The following is a 23,285-nucleotide window of genomic DNA, read 5'->3' as shown; positions in this document are numbered from 1 at the left end:
ATGACAGATCCATGGCAACCTCATTGGTTCTGTCATATCAGTGAAAAATAACACTGCAAAGCAATGAATGTTAAAGAGAGAGAAGGGTAGAAACCTACATGGATCTGGGTGAAATGTGACATGATCAATGAAATGTCATAAAACTACTGGATTTCTGTTCTTACCCGACCTCCCTCCTTTGACATTTGAGAGCTTAATGAAAATGAAATAAATTGAAAAGATATTTGCTTTGTGGAAAAGGAAGACTGCATTTTGGTTTCCAGTTTACAATCTCAACAAAATTATACACATTAGCTATCACTGAAATACCCTCTTGGTTCATTCCAACTCTTTTCAAGACAAAAAATTAGTTTAAACTAAACAAAACAATTGTGTGAATTTTTTTTTTGGTACTTGTATCAACATCACTGTTTTTAGTCCTCGTTTGCTCTTTTCCATTGGTCTCCTGGCTTAAAAAACCTCCTCAAAACTGTTTCACAGAAAAGCCCAAGGAAAATTGTTTCATTACTGAAATCATAATTGGGCTCAGAATTATCAGCACCAGGGACGGGGAGACAAGGAATGTGAACTTTAAAATGATGATGAAGTCTCATTATGTGAAATAACTCAGCTCTCTTGGAGTGAGACCCCTGCTTAAGACTAGAGATAACGTTAGTCTATTTCAGGCACGCTGCGTAGGCGAGCAAATTTTTTTTCTGTTGAAAAAAAATCTAATAAAATCCAAAGGACAGCGATGAACTTCTCTAGATTACCATGGAGATAACATTCGGATTGTTTTTCGGATGTATCACCATTACCTCCTCAAGTATATTTGTTTTCAGTGTTTTTGTAATGTATTTCCTTCAGACTCAATGGCAAGTATGTGCGCAGTGTTAATGTTTCACTCAGTCAGACATCCCAGAACACTAATTTTCAAACAGATTGAGATGGAAAAGAATAATACCCCATAATTCACAAACACACGAGGTTATCTGATGCATTCGGATGCCACTTACTATAACTACTGTCCTCCTCTTTTGTCCCATCAATTGTTCCATCTGCTTGCAACTGCAAGTGGTAGCCTTGCCTGCTGTATAGTTTTGTTACTATTCCTTTAAGCTGTGGCTCTGTAAGAAAACAACAATGAGGTTAATTTATGAAATCTGGATGTGCCGTTGCATGTTGTCAGGGTTCAAAACAAATCTTCATTTTTGATTTCAGAGATGGAATATGAAAAAACACCAGGATTAGCAGCTTTATATCTGTTCCCATTTAGGCAAAGATCAAATTAGTGACTATAAAAATCAATTGCCAAATGATGAAATGCCACTCTCTATTGGAATGTACGTAACACATTTAAATCTGCTTCCATTGAATACAAATTCCAACAGCGTGTCATTTGATTTAGGGAGTGTGCCCTATCTCATTTAAGATTAGAAATGTGCTGACAAAGAGTGTATTCTGGCTTTTAACAAGGTGTGAATTCTCAAAAAGAGGGAAAGAGAGAACTGCTAATATAAGGTAAGATAATGGTAATAAGAATGAAAACTGTATACCAAATCAAAAGCCTAAATATACAGCAGCTAAGGTTTACCATAAGAACTGCTGCAATTCCAATAAACAATCCACCGTTCTTTGCTGATCCAAAGAACATGCAGAATCAGAAGGGATAAACTAGTCAATGAACAGAGGTAAACAGAAGAAGGAAACCGCTTTAAACTCAGCAATATGTTGAATTGTAATGGGAATATTACCATAAAAGATGCTATTTCACAGACTCAGGGGGAAAAAAGAAAAAGAAAAAACAGTTTGGATATAAATCTGCTTTATAATCATCTTCATGTTCAATGTTCGAAAATGAAATAGCCAAACCAACATTAGATCATTCTGAACTTTGAAGTAAATAGCAACAGGATTTGCTAAGAAGTCTGTACATTTAAAGAAAATATCTCGGCAATGCATCAAGAGGAATTGCAATAAAATAGGTCTACTTCCACTGAATCCCAATGAATCTGCATTGTGGTAATTGTCACACAGTTATTTTCATCAGACTGTGAAGCCTTTCTAGCAGTCTGCTCCAAAACCTTAGCTGATTCACAGATAAACACAATATGAAAATATGAATTGCCATTTTCAACCCAAAAAGTTCCCACATCTGGGCAAGACTTCCTGGTCTTAAAAGGAAAGAAATCAGGGTAGATATTCCGTTATACATATTTTGGATAGGATTTGAAGCAAAGCCTTATAATGATTTGCATAAGTATATTACTTCCTATTAGCAACCTTTAATAAGTGTACTGAGGGATGCATAATTTATATACACCCTCTCATTTAATATGAAACTAAACCAAAGGTCACTCTATTTTCTTGCATTAACAATGTTCAAAAAGCTCTTAGCAAATGTAGGCTCCCTTTTTCAACTAGCCACCCTATTATTTGGCTACATGAAAAATGCAGGCAAGTTCAGTAGCTACAGGCAGCTAGATTTTGGAAAAGCAAATTACTAGCAACATTGTTGACGGGCTTCTGCTCTTCCTGTGTACAAAATGCACTGGATCAGAAGACTAATTCTTCATACCTGATCTTTTTCACCTCCGTTACATACAGAATTGTGGGTGTAATGATTTATATAAGATATTCCTAGAAAGGCGCAAGGGGATGAAAGGTTATACAGGTCTAGAAACTGCTGGCTGACGTAAATAGCCTGTTCTCATATAATTAGCAAATAATAGCACAAGGCACAAAAATTCTAGAGACCTGAAGGAGGGAAAACAGATTACTGAACATGTAGACAGATGAACACATGATTGAAGGAGAGGTAGGGCTCTGTGTGTGTGTGTGAGAGAGAGAGATGAATACATGACTGATCCATGGGTACACGAGTGTGCATGTGAGAAAGAAGAGAAATCAATGGTGCGTGTCAGACAAATTAGTGATAAGAGAGTGTGCGAGTGAGAAACCAGCTCTGTGTGTCTGTGTCCCCATGTCTATTGGCAATTACAATACCTGAGAGTTAATTTCACCAGTCCCCCTCCCCAGGCATGATGCACATTACGGCTTGTGTTAAACAGAACAAAACCAAGCAGGTAACCCTTGCCAACCTGGTCGCCTTCTCCGTCTTTTCTTGGAGCTGAAGAGTTTGACCCTGGAGAACACATTCAGCTTGTTCTTCTCGCAGCTGCCCTTGCTCTTGCTGGGGCTGTTGACACACTTGCAAGCGTTGGATTTCTCCCGCTCCCTGGCTTGTCTCTTCTGGCGGATCAGGGAGCTGGCGATTGCTGCAGCCATGGCCGCCACCGCTCCGACGCCACCTGGGGGTCAGACACAGGGGCTCTGGGCGCTGGCTGCAGGTGCAGCCGCCAGCATGCTGCTCTTCCAGCCCCCAAAATCTGGGGCACTGGATCCCACCGCTAATACCTTCGGCGGATGCCGCGGCACGAGCTTTGGAGCAGAGGAGGCACAGGTGGGGATGCTTCCACCAGACCAAACCAGGATGCAACAGTTGAGCTCAAGTGGTTTGGTCAGCAGAGGAGAGCCGCTTTGTTCCTGGGCTTTTATCCCTCGCAACTTCTGGCAGGGCAAAGTTTGCAGGCAGGGCTCAGCGTTCCTCGGGAGCTCAAGCAGGTCACTGACAAGACATCCCTCGGTGCTTCTCCAGACGCGCTGTTCTCAGGCAGACCTGGGACCTCCACTTGGCACAAGATCCATGCACCTTTGCCCAGCTTGATTTTTCCAGTCAACTTTTCTCCCGCCTTCTCCTCCCCAGTCAAATCCCAGCAAGCACCTGTTAGGCTCTGGCAGAGTCGGTCTGTGGCAGGGTTTTCTGGCTTCTTTTTCCTCCCTTCCCGGAGAAGGAATGTGAAGCGAGCAGGGAGGAAGGCACTCCACTGCCTGGAGCCCTGGCTGGCTGGTTCTGAATTGCTTGGAAAGCCCCCTCCCTAAGATTTTACCAGTGGAGCTTCAATGCAGCCTCTCCTCCAGCGATGCTTCTGTATTTTGCATTGCAACACTTGTAACCATTCAGCAACCAGCAAAAGGGCTCCCCGATGCCTGGTTGCCAGCAGCACCAGCCTTCAGGCAGCAAACGCACTCCCTTCCTCTCTCGCGCACACACACACCAGGAGCTGTGCACTGGATATAGAAATCCGACGATGCAGCGCTCCCCTTACCACCTCCCCTCCCCCTTCCTCGGTGAAGGCAGCAACCCAGGAGATCTGCCCCAGCGCCTCTTTGCGTGGAGAGCAGGAACCCATGGAGCAGTTAGGCAGGAGGCTGGATCCTCTGAAGCATCTCAGGTCCCGAAGGGCTGCATAGAGAGCACCTGCTCTAGGACTAGAGCCGCCTCCCGGGGCGAGTCAGACACCCAAACAAACGTGACTGGGATGAGTAATTCTCCAGCAGCTCGGCCAGGGTGACCAGACATATCCATCACCAGGACGCCTGGCGTGGGCACCGGGGCAAAGAAAGGGGGCGGGATTGGTCTCTCAGGGGGCATGTGGGGCAGGATTTGGCGGAGGGTAGGGAGTCCAGTGGGGTAGGTTTTAAAAGCTGGGGGGGGGGAGAGGAAAGGGGGCCAACGCGGCTCCAGCCAAACCCTCCCCCCTTCTCAACCTTTCCCAATGGAAATGGGGATCCAGGAAAGCCCCATGTACCCCTGTGACTCTCTTGATTGTTTTCTCCCTGCCTTTCAACTCCCTCTCCTTTTGCATTATTTCACACCATACCTGCTTCGAGCTCTACCTTATTCCTGGCCATTCCCGGAGACTGGGAAAACCCTTGTGGAGGAGGAGAGTTTTCCAGGCTTGTTCTTTCTTTCTCTCTCTCTCTCTCATTTTCCCCTCTCTCACCCCACGTCCTGGTCCTTGCTCCTAGGCCAGCTCAAGCCCTGATCCTTGCTCCTAGGCCAGCTCAAGCCCTGATCCTTGCTCCTAGGCCAGCTCATTCCCCCCCCCCCCCACATCTCTTCCTTGATGGACAGAAAGGTCCCTGGTAGGCGTGGGGGAGGCTGGGTTGTTGGTTTGAGGATTAAGGGGGGAGGCTGCTAGATTGGGAGGGCTGGAGAAGGCAAGAGTGGGGTTGCCCGTTTGGAGGAAAGGTGGGGGAAGGAAGAAGCAGGGCCCCATGGAAGTGGGGAGAAAGGAAGGAGGTGCTGGGGAAGCAGAAGTTCAGGCAGGTTGTGAGGGAAGGAGAAGGGTTGCTGGTTTGTTGGGGCAGAAAGGAGGAGCTGCTGGTCCAGTGCGGGTGGAGGCTGTAGGAGTCTGTCTGTTGCAATCAGGCAGAGGATGAGCAGCAGAGCCTTGTCCCAGGAGCTCTGGTCCTATCGTAGTTAATGCTCTTCACTGTGGCCACAGCAGCCTCCGTTTATATCTGAGTCACAGCAGCAGGAAGGAAAGTCCTGTGGGCCAGTGAATGAGGCAGGTCGACCTGGGATCTTTGTGCAATTCTGCCACTGATTTTTGTGCAACCTTGGTCAAGTCACTTCCTCCCGTAGACCAAGAGCCAATGGCTTGCAGCTGAAGGAAGTCAAATTCAAAGTGGAAATAAGGCACAGTTTGAGACATGGAGGCTGATTAAGCACTGGGACAACTTATGTGGGGTCAACGTGGATTTTCCACCACTGGAGAGTCTCTAAACTGAGACTGGTTGTTTGTCTTTGCAAAAGGTATGCTGCAGCTCAGCCAGAAGTTACAGGCTTGATGCAGAAAATACTGGATGGGATTCGATGGCCTGTGGTAGGCAGGAGGCCAGACCAGAGGATCCCTTCTGGTCTCAAAATCTATGAATCTGTAACTGCCCTAAAGAGATAGGGGAACAGGGGCCAGGGGAGCAGATATTTCTTTTGCTGCTGCACGACTTGGCTTAGGATTTGCAAGGCAGCACCACCTCCAGCTCAGGTCAGCCCAGCAAAAGGCACGTGTGATGGGGTGACCTGGCCTTTGTGGCTTCCTACAGGAGGCCCCGGGGGCCTACTACACCCCACCCCAAGAGGCCGCCAAGTGACACAAAAGGAGCAGCAAAGGTGGCTCGTCCAGGGCCACCTAGAGAGGCCTCACAGAAGCACCCAGCCAGGGCCTAGCAGGTCAGATAAAAGGAGCTACGGGGCCTTACCCCGCCAGTCCCTGGCTGGGACCAGAGGAGTGTGGCAGGGTGGTCACCCCACCATGCCTTGAAGGGCTTAAAACAGCCCTAAGAGAGGGCTGTAGCCGGAGGAAAGCTGGGCTGATTGGGGGAAGTAGCCACAAGTGGGGCCACACCCCAATCAGGCCACAGCTGGCCCTATAAGAAGGCTGTTAGCCAGGAGCTGAGACAGACACTCTCTCTAGCTACCTGGAGATAGGAGGACCTGGCTGCCTGGGAAGCTGAGGAGGGTACCTAGGGCAGAGCAGTGCTGAGGAAGGGCAGAGGGAGCTGGGGAGCTCCAGCTAGCAGAGCCCCAGGCTGCAGGCCGAGGTAAAGGCCCACAAAAGGGTACTAAGGCTGCAGAGGAGCAGCCCAGACCTGGACAGAGGCAGCTGGTCCGACCCCCCTTGCCGATGATGAGTGGTACAGACTGCAGTCTGCCCCAGGAAGCGGGGTCTAGATGATGACTGACAGTAGCCACTGAGGCAAGGGAGGGATAGGGGGTTGGGGGTTCCCCTGGGAGGGGAGACCCAGACTGGGGGGGTACTGCCAGGGGGCAGAACCCTAATCTAGAAGGGCACTGTGGTCCGGGAGGGGCATTGGGCCAGCGGCAGGCGAGACACCGACCGGTAGAGGGCGCTCCTGGCTGAAAGAGTTAATTCCCTGGACAACCAGCAGGAGGCTCCACAGCGGTGAGTCGTCACCCCGTCACAAGGGGCAAGGAAAGGGGCTCCCTTTGGCCACAGGAGCTCAAGGGATAACCAGAGTTTGTTTCTGGCTGTGTTTTGCTTTGCTGGGTTTGCAGGGAGAGAGAGGACCTGAGAACCTTAACCCTGAAATAAGGGTAAAGCAAAAAAGGGCCAGGCAGGCAGAGACCCAGGGAAGAAGCAGCAACAAATTGAAATTGAGCAGTATGTGGCTGCTTTTTATAGGATCCTTGGGCTGGAGCCTGGAGTAGTGGGAGGCCCCAGCGTCCTCTCCTGGCCACAGGTAAAGGAGCATAAGCCCCAAGAAGACCTTATTTGTGAGCCTGAACAAAAGGGCTGAATTTAAAGGGTCCTGACCTGGGCCTGAAGACCCTAGCAAGGGGAAAAAGATTGATTATTTGTTGGACTCTTTACTACCCTGAAAGGGTTCATTTGGACTTTGTGACTTAGTTGGAGGACCAAGCCACTGAAGACCTGCCAAAGTCAGCTGGCAACCTGCAGGGGTGTCAGGGGTTAGAAAAGGTCTGCAGTACCACACCCAGCCACTAGGAGATACTCAAGAGGTGAGTGCCCCCTTTACACCAAGAGCCCCAGTGTCTAGGGCTGAACTAAAACCAGGAACTGACCCAGTTTTAATAAACCCAACAGGAAGCCCAGGACATGCCCTGGAAAGGCGGAGACTCCCAGAAAACTTGGACTTATGGTCATCCTAAGCCAGAGCATCAGACCAAGAGCTTCCAAAGGCAAAACACTTCTCCAATGTCAAACTCCTTTGCTTCCTTAGGCCCATAACCCTTGCCCCCTGCTCCATACATAACACATCTGTAGTCCAAGCAGGAGCTCTGAGCTTGGAGCATTTGTTTCGCTTGGAAGGCAAGGGGCTCTCTCGCGCCTTGCCTTCCCTCTTATTTCAGACTCATTGAGCTCATGCAATACCTGGCCCTTTCTCCTTTCTCAATGTGCTGACATGGAAGCCGGATTACCTTCTCTTCATGCCCTGACAGGGGAGCTAGATGTTATTTGCTACAGCACCAACCTGGAATAAAAAGAATAATGCCACACCATTTCTTAAATTCTAACTGCTACAATAAAATGCAATTCACAGTAACTTTGCAACTGTCACAATAAAATGCAATTCACAGTAACTTTGCAACTGTCACATTTGTTTCCTTGAGTAGAAATAGCTTGGGACACAAGTGGAGAACAATTTCTGTTTCAGCAAAACATAGCATTAGCAAGGTCTTGCTAACAGAAATGCCAATCCCTTTGTAACATTTTCAGATACTCAGTTTAGTATTAATAATGTGTCTGAACGGAAGCAAAAGCTATGCCACACAGCCTGAGACCCTGTTTAATTGCAAAAGTATATCTTATCTATAGCCATGCATTCCCTTCCATCTATCAGTCAGTCCCCATATGTACCCAGCTAGCTAGCGAGATGGCTTTTATCAGACACCTATCCCTGTGATATTTATATGTTTGTGCTAAATGAGTACCTTCTGTAGATGCTTAAGCTACAAAATAACTGGAGCCATCTAAAAAGCATTTAAAACACTGACAAATTCTTAACTGGAGAAATACTAACTTACAAAAATAAACTTGCCATTCATAAGTTGCACCTTCACACCCATCTACCAGCTAACTCCAGATACTTGAGATCAGATCTAGTAAAGCCAGCTAGTTAGGTATTATTAGTATGGGAGTGTACTTACAACCAAATAATTTATTGTGAATTTTCCTTTGTTTACCCTTTGCAAAATATCCAGAAGTGGAACATCATTTTCTCAAATGTGTTCATAATTCTGCAACATTTTTTCATTAATTGTGTTTACTCTACAGCGTGGTATTCACTACTTGATATTTAGAATGAAAGATGTGGTGCTTAGGTGTGATTGGTCATGAAGTCACATGATAGTATTTCATGCTGCTGAATGGATGAGCAGAACTCTTATAATCCAGTTATTATTGAAAATGCTTGTGCAAAGCAAATTTTACTCTTGCTTTCCATGAGCATTCTCGCAAACAAGTTTAAAATCTGCATTCATCCTAAAAAAAAAAACTCAGTTGCACAAATGTTGCAGAGCTGATAATATAAATGAGGAGCAAAACCAGAATACACTAATTCAGATTTAAATTTCAACAGTCATCAACCGTTTTTTCATGATCCGTCTCTGTCACTGAAGCCTTCTACAAATATGCCTTCTTTGTGCCCACAATGGGGCCCTGAGTTAGGATGAATTTCTCTGCCACTGAGCGAAATCTTTTTTGAGCAGATTGCTTCAAGTTCTTACTGACTATGATGAATTTATATCATATATTTATATTTACTTGTTCAGCCAGAATGATGAATACATTCTTTCCATTTTCCCATGAAAAGCATGCTAAAAAAAAGTAATAAAATACGCTAGTTCTTTTGACTACCTGAAGCTGTTTTCCTGATATATTCCAAGTAACTTCTAAATGGAGAAGGCAGCTAGAACCTCTTGAGGCAGATGCCTTAGTCTTGTACATATAAATGTGACAACTACTCGTTAAAAATCAAAGGGCGAAATGCTGGCCTCACTGAAGTCAGTGCCTAAGCCAATCACTGAGAACTATAGATCAGAATGAGAGCTATGTGGGGCGCAGATTATTCCATGTCTGCCCACAGTGGGTTTCTTACACCTTCCTCTGGAGCATCTTGGGCTGGCCTCTGTGAGAGACTACTGGGCTAGATGGATCTTGGGCCTGATCCAACATGGTAATCTCTGTGTAATGACAAAAAATCCCATTGATTTCAATAGGCCAAAGATTTCATCCAAGTTTTTTTCTTCTCCCTGCAAGTACCTATTAGATTTCTGCTAATGAGCATTTCCAGCCTTTGGATTCAGATAATCAAAATGTGCTCAATCAAAATGTGTTTAGAGATTCCAAGGCATTGGTCAAGAGCAGGGCTGGTGCATATGGTGCCCAACTACCCTCCAAACCATGGTTGGCTGCCTAGAGGAAAAGCAAAGGCTTTTGCTCTGAACCAATATGCACAAGCTGGCTTTCCCCTACATGAAAAGGTCTCAACTATCATGGCCCCAAACCAGGGGCATGCATGGGAGCTCTGTTCCCAATTCCAGGGGAAAAGGGCAAAACTTACATTTTATGCTCCATCTCCTTGATGCATTTGTGCTGCAGCGGGTCCCGCAGTGCCATGGTTTTCCCCCGAGTTTGAATTCATACCGAGAGCCTGTGGGCAGTGCTCTCATGAACCATACTGTGAATTCTGACAATCTACAGTCTTTGTAGCTTACCGGATTGCCAGCTGTAGTCTTGGGGGTGCTAGTGAATAGAATGACTTCCTTTCCCCTGCCCCACTGATCACGTATTCTGTCCTGGCACAGGAATGTCTACAGATGTGATCTAGTGTAAAGCAGCGTATCAGTGAAATACTGCTGTCAGAGGAAGGAGTGCTGGTTGGAGAGATGGCACTTCCAGGCTGCCTATTAAAGTGAATTTTTGATCGGTACATGTGCCTAACATGCTACTTTCAGAGAGAGCAGAAGTTCTCAGTGCTCTGTGTGGACATTAAAGATTCTACTGGCATTTATTCCCAACAGCAGGAGCCTGCCCAATGCTCCAGATTCCCCAACCTTGTAGGGCTGCAGCATGCAGCCCAACGTGCACACAAAGCTATTTTCTTTTGCCCCACACATGTGCATTTTAGTGTTGCTTTACGGTAAAGCACTTAGGAGGATAAACCGTACCTGTCTTTCAGAGTACAAGCTCTTTGGGACAGGGCTTTTTCCACTACCAAGCACATTCGATGCTCAGCAAAGGGTAATGAAAGGTGCTCCACTGATCTCAACTGGCTGCACACTGCGAGAGAACTGACATTTTTGGAAGAGGAGGGCATTTTAGGGGGGCAAAAGACAACATTTTGCCTCTGTTAAGCACCCATTGTCAATCATTCCATCTTCCAAAAATATCAGCCATTCAACACCTGTATGTGTAGCCACTCATCCAATGCATCTGATAAAGGAAAGGTCACAAGGCAGATACTAACGATCAAGTGAATACTCCAAGAACTACATCCATAAACCCTCCAGACTCTACCTGTCTCCACACACCTAAATTAAGTTGGCAGCTTGTGACCGGTACTTCTGTAAAGGGGCTGCTCAGTGCATAAGAAACACACTGTACTTACCCTACTACTGGCTGGGAACATGCTGCTTTACTAAACTAGATAGCAAACAGAACCGGGGGGGGGGAACTCCCACTAACTAAGCAGGAAGTAACGGAGGGGTGGAGCATGGTTCCAACCCATCATACTTTGAGTAACCCAGTTAAACTTTTGATGACCACTTTACTACAGTTACAAAGCCTGGCACAATGTAGCCGTTCTCTGCCCACATGAGCATGAATGAAAGTCTACAGCATCACCTCTCAGCAGGATGACATTCAGACGCACAGATGCAAATGATGGAGTATTATCCATGAAACATTTACATCTCTGCATGGAGCCAAACTAGAAGAGCAGTCTATGAACCACTGTCAATTTTTCCAGGTGGGGAAACCTTATTCTATGACAAAACCCCATACCCAATTCCTCCCAGGCACGAGGCCTGGATAGCAACACATTGGCCACTTGGATGCTTTGCTCCTTTTTGGTACTTGACATCGCTGCAAATAAACTCACTGGGCTGGCTCTGAGAAGGGGTCTCTCTTCTATAGTCATTCTTCTCCCACTTATACCCATGGAACTCCTGTGACTTCCCACAAGCACACTCCCCACTTTGTTCAGAAGATGCTTGCTCATTTGGCCCTGTTGCTGTGATTCCTGGTTCCTGTTATTGAAGTAAGATCTGGTATGTACCATTTTTCTAGTGTTGCTGACAAGGATTCAGACTTAATGGACAGCTTCGCACTGTGGTTCTGAGACCTTCTGCCTATTCAGAGAGAAGCACACTCACGGCATTGTAGACCAAACTACCTTTTCTGAACCAGTTGTTTAATTTCACACATAACTGTGGTACAAAATCTATTTGCGTTAGGCAGGATGGGAATCCAGGTATACTAAGTACAGGGAGGAACTAAAGAAACTAACCAGCATTAGCCAACCAATGGAAGGGACTTGGATTCCAGAATACCAAGAGACTTCCCGTCCTGCTGGTATGCAATGCCCTTCCGGAAATTGAGAGGCTTTGCCAACAGATTGCATCGTGAGACATATTACACCCAAAGGGCCAGATCCTTAACTGGTGTTGATCAGCTTAGCTTCATGACCTCCATGGAACTACACCAATTAACACCAGCTGAGAATCTGGCCTCAACATTTGATAAGAGAAGGGAGGCAGTGTTCATGTAGGATTACACTGTAAGAGAGAACGCAGGGAATTGACTGTATAACATTAGGGCAAGTCACTTTGGACCAGATTATGCCCGTTGCTCAAATGGGAGCATAAAGGAAGGAGAGAACACTTACAGCATCGTCTCCACTTGCGCCACTCTGCAGGGGGAGCTGGCCGTGTTAGCCCTGCAAAGGGGAGACATAGGGTCTTTGCTACCTAGTTCTGCTAGAGCCGAGCAGCTGGAGAGGGAAGTGGATGCTCCCCATTGCCTAGTGGTTGCATTCCCCCATGGTCTTTGGGAGCACTAGGAAATATTATGCCCACTTCAGGTACAATGCGTCATGTAGTGCTCAGCAAGGAGCTATGGTTGTGTGCCTCAATCCAGCTCTTAGCCGATCTGGGCCTTGTTTACTCATCGTATTGAATGATTACAAACATATTATAATGAATATAATAATACTCACTTACCAGTCAAGGGTGCTGTGAAGCATTCTGCATTAATAATTAATAATGTTGAATCACTTGGTGATCCTTAGGTGAAAAGTAGGATAAAAGTATAAAAAGGGAAAGATTGTTAATGAACCTAGACACATTCTTTCTCCTGGACGGTTCACAAGAATTAACCAAAATAGGAGCAAAATAACATTAGGGGTTAGAACCAAAGCTTCTACTTGCAGCAAGTTGAAACATGTTCTGAGCATGAAAGCAAGAACAATTTCATGCACATGTTCTTCTTCACCAGCAAGTAAGGAGCAATACATCTGTTACTGTTCTTACTGAAATTTCCATTAGCATGCTAGATGCATTTCCAGGGAAGCAGACCCCATCAGAAAGCCTAGGAACAGGTTGTTGCTACATAAAGACACAGAGATTTAGATCACTTTGGTAACACTTCACCCACCAAGCACCATTTTTCAGACAATGAGCATCACTTGAACTGGAATTGAGGCATGCAATACCATAAGGTGACTAGGTAGCTCTAGGGTCCCTAACATGTGTTTGCAACTAGATCCCCTAAATTAAGTCAAATTATTATATAAACATGATATTAAGATTTTAATTAAAAACACAGCACAAATGTATGGCCTAGTCCCTTCCTTACAATTTACCCATCATATCACCTTCAAGCACTGATCTAAAACACTCACTAACATGGAGCCATCAGCACGTGCTCATGACTTAACTGACAAACCTTGAGATCCAATCACCGCAATTCTCATCCGACTCCCTCTCTCCTTTCCGTCTGTTACTCTCACTTGTCATCCACTCTGGGCGGGAACCTTGGGTTGCTGGCCCCGTAAAGTACTTCACCTACTTCTGTGCAATGAGAAACTTTAGAATCATCATCATGTCGACGTCCTTATTTAGGTTGGATTCCAGCTGAAGCCAATTATATTTATTTTAGGGTTTTATAAAATCTTAGCTGATCATTCTAATGTCATTTGGAGTTTTGCCTGAGGAAGGAAGGGCAGCAGGATGAGAGCCAGAGACTGGGGGCCGAATCCTACTTGTTTTATTCTTGCAAGCAAAATCATGGTTCACCAAGGATTGAACTTAGGACCTCCAGTGCTAAAAGCATGAACCTCTATTACAAGAGCTAAGGGAGCAACGCTGCCTACCTGCAGCAGACTCGTTTTCTCTGTGGTCCAGCCAACAGATGAGGATGTGCTACACAGACCAAACAGGGGGTTACACAAGTGGCCCAGATGTATGGCTCGTGTAACTCCACTGAAGCCCACCTTAGTCCATGTCCCAGCACATGACGCAGCATGCTGGGAAGCCTGATTTTGACATCACTTATTCATGTTGAACCTGTATCGCTGCCTTTGTTTAGTCAACACAAGTTTAGTTCGTTTAGTTTGGTTAAACGTGAACTCAAAACGAATTGTAAAGTTAAAGCGAGTCAACAATGGCAAAGAGGTTACCAGGGAAATATTTATCAAATCATTTCCTCCTGATGAGGCTGGTGGCTTGAAAGGGTCCATCAAATGCAGAAATTGCTGAGATGACCCACAGAGACAAGAGCCTGTTATGCAAAACACTCTCTAATTCATGACAAAATTCAACTGAAAAATCCGGTTGCTTTAGTTACATCCGTGTTGCATGTACAGCATGCAGATTTTCACTTGCAATTGTCTTTAGGCTGAAACATACAGTTTCATGGAAAATGCTCTCTGATCAGAATAGTGTTGGGGTGATGTGAAAAACCTGAAAACTTTTGGGCTTGGAGTTTTCACTTTTTTGACGAAAAACTGAAAAGTTTTGAAGAAAATTTTCATCTAATATTTTTTGGGGGGTGGGAGGGGGAGGGAAACCATTTCCAGACCAGCTTTAGTTACACATTCTGAATGGGCACATCCATCAATCTCCCTAAGAGCTGATCCCTCCAGGCCACAAATGAGATGCCCTGGTGAAGCAATGAAGCTTCCGTCTCTTTTCTCTGTTTTGTTCTCCTCTGTTCTGTGGGTTCAGGTCTTAAGCTGTATCAATCCAAAACCTTGCAGGAACATTCAGTTCTCTCTCTCACCATGACGTGGAAAGATCTGTGCAATAAAGTGACTGCTTCACCGGCATTCTGCCTTCAAAATTCATCTCAGCTTGGGCTATTTCTAACCATCCAAACCTCGGAGCAGCTTCAAACAGCTGGCATTTATTAAAAAAGCAAACCACAACCAAAAAAATGTTCCAAATGTAGGAAATAATCCTTCTTTCCCCCCACAATTACAATGGACTGAGGGTCAATACTGAATCATGGACTAGTAACAGGCTGAAAGTTCAATACCCCATGGACAAGCTGGACTAGAAATGGCATCTTTCACCATTGGAGAAAATTTGGAAATCCTTCCTTTCAAATGGTTTTCTTTCTAGACCCCATAGATTGTCAGATACAATCTGGATGGCCAAAAATCTATTTGTGAGGATTCTAAACTTTATTAGCTCTATTTTCTCTCTCTCTAAAGTCTATGCCAATTGACCCAGGGTGATATGGCTCCTGGCTTTTTCACGTTGCAGGACACAAAAAATAATATCAAGCCAATTAAATAAAATCCTCTTCAAAAAGCTTTGTAAAATAATTCTTGCTGCAAAATAAGTGGCAAAAACAAAATAATGGGAATGAGCAACAGGGAATGGATCACTTGATGATTACCTGCCAGGGGCACCTGGCATTGGTCACTGTCGGCAGACAGAATACTGGTCTAAACGGACCTTTGGTCTGACCCAGTATGGCCGTTCTTATGTTCTAAAATACGTGATTACATGTGTAGTATAAAATTATTTACAGCACTCACTCGGTATGACCTGAATAACTCACTGATGTGATAACTTTACCATTGACAACCATCCCAAAGTTATGCTGATAACCACCACATACATTTAATATCTTTGCTTTCTTTACATATTATAGGGCTAAATAGGTGTACATGTGTGCATATGCAATCATGCACAGTATAAACTTTAAAGGTTACAGATAGAAGTATCTTCCTGTCTTCAATAGAGTCCTTATTGACATGAATCATTGACAGCTCACTCTACTACTTGCAAAAATACGAGGAAGAGCAAATTAAGTTGAAATGTTCTGTCACTGTTTACAGCAAAAATGTCGTGTTTCTGAAAGATCTAGACACTGATCCAAAATAGATTCATAGGCTTGTTTATCAAATCAAATGCACAATTGTGTTAGTACCACTTGTTGCGGTTATGCATACGTACATTTAGCTTGGATTAAAAGGCTGCAATGAAAGGAGCTTTTTTCCATGAATGGAAACAGCTTAACTGACCGTGTGAGTTCCCGCAAAGAAATAGCAAAGAAAATGGAGTGCACTCATGTTCTGAATTATTTAGAAGTACTTCTGCTTGACCATCTTTTATAAACTAAGACTATGAAGAAGGACCTAACCCCATCCAAGCTGCAGAGCTGGAGTCACATAGTTTATGAATACAAATGGCAAGATCCCAGGAAACAGTGCACCCACTGGCCCATGCAGATGATGTCCCAACTCCAATATTCACAAGTTGCCGAAAGATCAGGTTGAGAATCTAAGTACTTGTCCAATCACAAGTTCTACAATCTAAGGCCCTGATCCTGCAATTGATTCTGCCCTGGTCGAATAGTGCACTCGCATGGAGCCCTGCTGAAGTCAAAGGGCCCAAGGGTCTGCACACACAGTTCACCTTGCAGGATCAAGGCCTAAACTATTATTTATTATTTGCACTATCATACTGAATATCATATTATTAGCACAGTCCTGGAGCAGGACCCCACTGTACAAAGGCAGAAAAAAGAGACAGTCTCGGCCCCAAACAATTTACAATCTGAGTAGAAGACAACAGATAACAAATGGATATAGACAGATGAGGGAGCACAAGGAAACAATGAGATAATATTGGTCAGCACAATAGGTAGTGGTCTCAGCACATCAGCAGCCTTACTGTTGTCAATCTGACTAAAATATATGATTTTCAGAGGGGCTTAGCACTGGCAGCTCCCGTTGGCGGTAACTGAAACTGCCCAACACCTCTGAAAATAATTCAGACTTGATAATTATGGAACATCTTAAACATAAGCTAGAGCTATTTTTCTTCCCCTCTCTCCATTTAGACTTGCGGATACAATCCAGACATACAATCAGCCGCACCGAGACTGTGACCGAGGAATACGAATGGAATGAAATCCGGAGCTGAAGCTGTAATTCCATGGAGAACTTTCCGTCTCATTCAGTCCTTTCTTTTCTCTCTCCCTCTTTCACAGCTGTGTCATATGTAACATGTCTTGCTCAGGTTTTCAACCTTAATTCTGAATTTCTTGACTATTACTGGTTTAAATCTGAATCTTAATAAAGGGTTCTGATCCAAAAATCTTTCCACTGACTTCAGGGGGCTTTGAATGAAACCCACAGGTTTTCATCACTGAATCATCCTACACAACAGTTAGATGGAAACAGTTCTGAAATAAACAAAGAAGAAAAGTGTCCATCATATTCAGTAAAAGGCCAGATGCATCAAGTTACTGATAAAACCAGAAACAAGAGGGACACCTAGAGTTAGTTCTTGTCACTACCACAACAAGGTCGTTGCAATTTCCTGTTCCATTTTAACTTCTGTTACTGGTGATATTTAATTACAAAATATGTATATAGTACCTAAAGCTGTAATCAACAGCAAAGGTGTGTGATATTGAAAGCAAAGAGTTCAAATAGGAAGAAAGAGTTGCTGGGTTTTTATATTTAACCCAAATCCATTTTAGATTTGCTTAATCCAGACAGGTTTCAGAGTAGCAGCCGTGTTAGTCCAATGAAGTGAGCTGTAGCTCACGAAAGCTTATGCTCAAATAAATTGGTTAGTCTCTAAGGTGCCACAAGTACTCCTCTTCTTTTTTGTTAATCCAGACACTATCCCTGTTAAAGTCTTAAGTTCAAATCAGTAGATCTATACAATACTTCCACCAAGGAGATAATACATACCTGATCTGAATTAAAATTGCTACATGTAAGTAGAAATGCTTATCAACTCGGGTTAAAATCATTTTGTTATCTAATGAAATTAATCGTCAGCACCATTTCTACTGGAGGATTTAGTAGGGCTTTATCCTCTGTCTATGGTGCTGACTAGTTTATCTACAGATTCAGGCATGAGATTATATGGTATCTAAGGTCCAGCTCCAAAGCCTGTTGAAATCAACAGCCTTTACATGGACTTCAGTGGGCTTTGAATCAGGCCCTGTGGGCCAAATCCTGCTAACCTTAATCAAACATAAAGCTTAGCAGGACTGCTGTGTGAGTAACAAAAGAAGGATTTGGTTTGTAGCTTTGAACTGGCATTAATTTACCATTTTCTGGCTTTATAGCTACCCACTGACATTTATTTCATGCCTCATATGGCCAGACAACTTTTTAAAGAAAAACAGAGATTTGGAAATCACTTATTTGTTTAGAAAGCATGTATTTTAATAACTATTTTTTTAAAATTAGAGGAAATGTATCCATTAGTAGTTTAATACTGGAATTAGAAGGGTGAGAGATAACATTTGGTAATACTTTAAAAAAAATTGATCAGTCATTTCAGATCAGTTGGTTTTCTCTCCATATTTATATTTACTGTGTTAATTTCATTGAGCAATAACATGGATGTCACATGCCATTTACCAAAAGGTATTCTATTTCAAATAAAGAATTATAGACACCCAAGAAAACAGTACAGTTCAAATATATATATATATATATATATAGCTTGAGCTTCTAGTTATGGCTTGATTCTAGAGGCTTTTTTCAGGACTTCTTGGGTTTGTTTTTCTCCGGCAGCTAAAGGGCGCTGGTTCAGTCAATAATTTGATCATTTCATATCGCGAAGGGGGAGAACACATTTTCACTATTAAGGAGATATTAGTTATATCTAGTGAAGTCATTTGCAACAGAATAATGTGTTAAAATGCATTGTTGCCTACATTTTCATATTTAATTTAAAAAAAATGCTTTAAGGATATCAACACAGTTGCAATGTTTCCCTTCGCTGACATTAGCTGCAGTATTCCCATGTAACAGGAATTAAAATAGACTGTGAACCAGTGCCCATATTTTACATACTTTAAAGAAAAAAATAGCCTTAGACATCGCAAGAAGTTCACATGCAATGTTTAAAGGCCAGTAAATCTGCTCATGCCACATTTATTTAACTATTGCTGTTGAAACAGGGACACCATGCCGCTTTAGCGATATGCAGTGATACTATCTACCATTCCAATCAATATGGATTAACCATAACAGTTGCTTTCTTCATGTTACAAAAGTGCGTTTACATAGTAACCAAACCGAGGGAAAAGAAGAGGGATTGAATGATTAGGATATAAACTATGCCTTAAAACCTTCATCCACTTCCTTCTCATTGTTACAGAAGGATTACTTGCCAGGAAAAAGCCTTCCAGTTTATTCTTCTAAAAATATTGCTTAAATACATCTTACCTGAATAAGACTTTCTTAATCCCAAAGCCATGATTCCTTACAAGCTGATCCTACCCAGACAGTTGCCGTCTACATTTGGAGCAGTCACAGAGAGAGTAGACCAGAGAAAGTTTAAGGCATATTGAAAGTATTCTCTAAGGTACCAGCCAGAAACATCAAACCCAGACTCGTGGTATAGAGAGATCATTAATGGGCATTAGTGACAGACCATTATGACTTTCAGAGCTCATGAAAGATTCATAATGTAGCAGTGTTGTTCTGGCAACGTCTAACCATTTCTTGGACAAACATATGGCTCTTCTATACTATTTACTTAAACGTATTATTTTCGAGTGTAAAATTTTATTTTCTGTCTTCTAGAATTACAAAAAATGATTGTAACAGGATGCTGCAGTGCATTAAGCCAGCCTTAGAAGCCTGCTCCTTGGTTTGGTTGATGCCTTTTATTGTAAGGCAGTTTGCAATATGAATAGCTCCACAATAGCTTTTGTGAAGTTGAAAATATATTATTCTTTTTTCAAAGCTGAATTATTGATGAACAGTAAATGCTACAAGTGTAGAAAGCATTTACAAGAATAACGTTTGCTAACTATCCTGTGATAATTACTGACATTTCTAGCCTAACCTTTAAAAATCCACAAAGATCATTTATTATTTACATTTAAAACTGAGTGAAAAACATAGTGAAACCATTCTAGTTGGGTCCACAAATGGGATCTTCAGAATGTAGTGGTAAAAAGTGGAACACAGATGTAGGAGTCAGTTCGGAAGAGATGGTACTGTAAATACTATCAGCCAACTTCTTACCACAGTTACCGTGCAAGCCCATGAACTGAAAGAATACTCATGAAAGCCCCTGTTCACCAAAGTACTTAAGCACATACTTAAGTTCACCCCTGTTCAGCAAACAAGTTAAGCACATGCTTACATCCCACTGAAGTCAATGAGACTTAAGTCCTTCCTGAAGCGTAACATTTTCAATAGCACCTAAGTAACTTAAGGAGCCTAAACCACATTTTCAAAAGTGAAAATTGACTTTTGATGAGACTGAAGCTACTGGGTGCCTAAGGATACTTCTCCCCTGCAGCCAGGAACGTGACCGGCAGCTCGTATAGACGGTCTCTGCTAGCTGAACTCTAGCTAGCTCGCTAAAAACAGAAGTGAGCACACCGTGACACAGGCATCAGTTCCAGCTGCACAAATGAGTATGTACCCGATGGGGGGGCAGGGAGGGGGGGAAGGGAGGATAGGGTGTCAGGCAGGCCCGTACAGCCTATGCTGAGCTGGTTAGCATACAGCCAGATTGGTTGCGTCTACCCAAGCAGTCATTCGCACCCCAGCTAACCCACTGCTGAAAATGGGACTTAGGCACTTAAGTGCTTTTAAAATTTTTACCTTTACTGAATTTGTGTCTCGAGGTTAGAGCTCGTCAAATTATTCCTTGAGTTAGCCCAGTAAATTACGGATTTTTGTATTCACTGTTTATTGATTCAGATTTCTACTGATGTATTTGAAATTCACAAGTGTTTCATAGTTTCATTGATTCCAAGGCCAGAGGGGACCATTGTGATCATCTCGTCTGACCTCCTGTAGAACACAGGCCGTAGGACTGCCCCAAAATAATTCCTATCACTATCAGGCGTGTTTTCTAACCTTCTAATTATTCTTGTGGCTCTCCTCTGAACCCTCTCCAATTTATCAACATCCTTCTTCACTGAAAAAAAAAATATATAAAAAAATTCAGCCAATCACCTTTTGCAAACACCTTTTGACTAGTCACTGCTCAATATACATGATCTGTGACAGGTCACTTGGTATTGGTTCACCTCCCAGACTGGACGACAAACATTTTAAACAGGAAAACTATTGAATGTTGATAAAAATGTCTCTCTTAGAAATTACATTAACAAATAATCGTCTACATGAAAATTCATGATCAAACTTTTGACATGCACTGATTTCAAAGCAGAGACCTGTGGGTAAAGGATTTATCTCAGGATACTAATTACCTCCACCCAACCAGTCCTCTAGAATGGCATCAGTTACCCCTCTGCAATGATTGTTAGAGTTATACTTTGTAAACCAATTCTTTCCTGCATGCACCAATCAATACTTCTCCCTTCTTGCAAAGCCCACATGCATTTGGAACAGCAAGCCCTTGAAATTTAACCAGTCCTCATTAAAATTTAAAAAACGTAGTCCCTATCCCTTGCAGCCACCTCCCAAAATGGTTTAAAAGAGCCACAAACAATTTTTAATGAGTCTGTAATAGATAATTTTGCATGATGTATTACAAACAACCTTTGCTCAACTGTTCTTTAATGCAACCTAATGTGGTCATTGCATAGCAACATGGATTGCTGTTTTATTAATAACAGTAAATAAAGCTTCTTTCCATTGTTTACTCTTTGTTTTGACCTCTTGGCTTCTGCAGAGCACACTAAGTACATCTAGCAGACCACAGGCCAGATCCCCAGCTGGGGTAAATGGGCACAACTCCACTGAGGTCAATGGGTTATGTTGATTTACACTAGTTATGATATGGCCCAATATATCTGCTGTGCTGCTAAAAGCACCTGGAAAGTTGTGACGTTCCATTGTGTCAACCAGAGTGTCAATTTAAAGCACCTGAAGTGTGTCTGTAGGCTCCACAACGAAAAGGCCACAATGTATTTAAAGGAAATGGCCATTTTCTTTCTTTCTTAAGGAATTAATAAACATCAAGTGACAATACGCAGTGAAATACTCATTGGCTGCTGCCAAACTGCAGGATCTTCAGAGATGTGCGCCTAACTCCCAGACCTGGCAGCATTATCGCATTGCGCACCACCAACACACAGGCAGCGGAGTTTGGAACCGGAGACTGGTTTTCTGAGCCTGAGCCAGCAGTGTCTGGAAAGGCTGGGATGGCAAAGAGCTACTTCTTGGCCTTCCCTTGGGGTGAACTCCTTGGCTCAATTCCTCAAGCTTGATGCTTACTTTGACAGGTGTTTTTTAGTCCACTTCCACAGAACACACCTCCAAAGTGTGACGCGGGATTTGTTAGACCTTCCCAAATGGAGCAGTTGTGCTTATAAAGAGAAGCAGGCCTCGTGGAGTTTTAACTTAGGGCAGAGTGCAGTTTTCATTAGAGAAGGGCCCAAGCTGCCAAATTCAGATTCAGATTTCAAACAGCACATCCCACTCAAAGCTTGCAGGAGGGGTATGGATTGGAGATCTTAGCTGAGTCCATTATTGCATGAGGGACCAGTATGGAATTAAGATCTAATCAGAAAACCCATCCTCTGGCAAGGTTCAAGAGGTTACAGGTCTGGATCCGCCCCCATGCAGAGAGGTTTCCTGAGCTCAGGAAGATGGAGAAGTATATCACATTAGCTTTTAGACCTGGGGGTGGGAGAAGGAAACAATTCTCCCATCTTGAATTGGGATGAACGGTCAAAATCTAAAAATATCCACAAACCAAAAAATCTTTTTTTTTTCCATGTTGGGTCCATGGAAATGTTGTGTTTCAGTGTAAACCTTTTTCTTTTTTTGTATATCTTTTTTTCAATCTAAATTACCATACATTTCTAAATGAAAAGTCAGTTTGAACTGGAATATTTTGTTTTGAAAATGTCAAAATGAAATATTTTGACAATTTTAAAACTCTTTTCTCAAAAGTACTACTATGATTCATCATTTGAATTGTTTGGAGTCAGGAAATTCATCAAACCTCACCCTATTTTGCGAACAGTTTTGGTTTCAAAGAATCAGCATTTTTTAAAGAAAAAACAATTCCTAAAAAAACTCTTGATCAGCCCCATCCGTTCCACTTCTACCACACCATAGGCACATCTAGCGGGTGTTTGTGGATATTTCCCTTTTTGCAAACTTCCTTTAGTCAATATTTAAGTCAGGGACATTGTCGAATACAGGGCCAACCATAGCAAAACAAGATTTGCGTGTGCTCAAAAGAAACCATGTGCATCATTGTTTTGCCATGAGAAAGTATTTTATTGGTGACTCTGTAATTTCTTTGCAGAATAGGCTCAGACAGGTTACTAGTAAATCTGCTGAGTCCTGGGGGAAAGTCTTCTGGAACTGAGACCCTCGATGACCCATCGAGACCCTCGATGAGACAAATTCATTTCCTTACCCAGGAAACAAGGATTGGGCCTAATCCAGCTCCAATGAAATCAATGCCAAAATTCTCATTGGCTTCTCTG

The 23,285-nt window shown here is 43.2% G+C and overlaps 1 protein-coding gene across 4 annotated transcripts in view; it reads right to left on the bottom strand.

Annotated features, from left to right (window-relative positions):
* FGF13 (fibroblast growth factor 13) overlaps positions 1–23,285 on the bottom strand; it is a 162,211-nt gene that overhangs the window by 80,298 nt on the left and 58,628 nt on the right. Inside the window, exons 1-2 of one of the 4 annotated variants that reach the window (XM_077826248.1) lie at positions 8,802–8,814; positions 996–1,106 (exon numbers count right to left, since the gene is read on the bottom strand). In XM_077826248.1, coding sequence (XP_077682374.1) covers positions 996–1,106; positions 8,802–8,814 — 124 coding nt within the window. Of the gene's footprint in view, positions 1–995; positions 1,107–3,080; positions 3,268–7,498; positions 7,515–8,801; positions 8,815–23,285 lie in introns of those variants that run through there. The other 3 variants (XM_077826247.1, XM_077826245.1, XM_077826246.1) reach the window with 3 other exon arrangements.

Source organism: Eretmochelys imbricata, chromosome 9 (assembly GCF_965152235.1).
Source record: "Eretmochelys imbricata isolate rEreImb1 chromosome 9, rEreImb1.hap1, whole genome shotgun sequence".
Taxonomy (NCBI): domain Eukaryota; kingdom Metazoa; phylum Chordata; order Testudines; family Cheloniidae; genus Eretmochelys; species Eretmochelys imbricata.
This window is presented reverse-complemented; position numbering and strand designations above follow the sequence as displayed.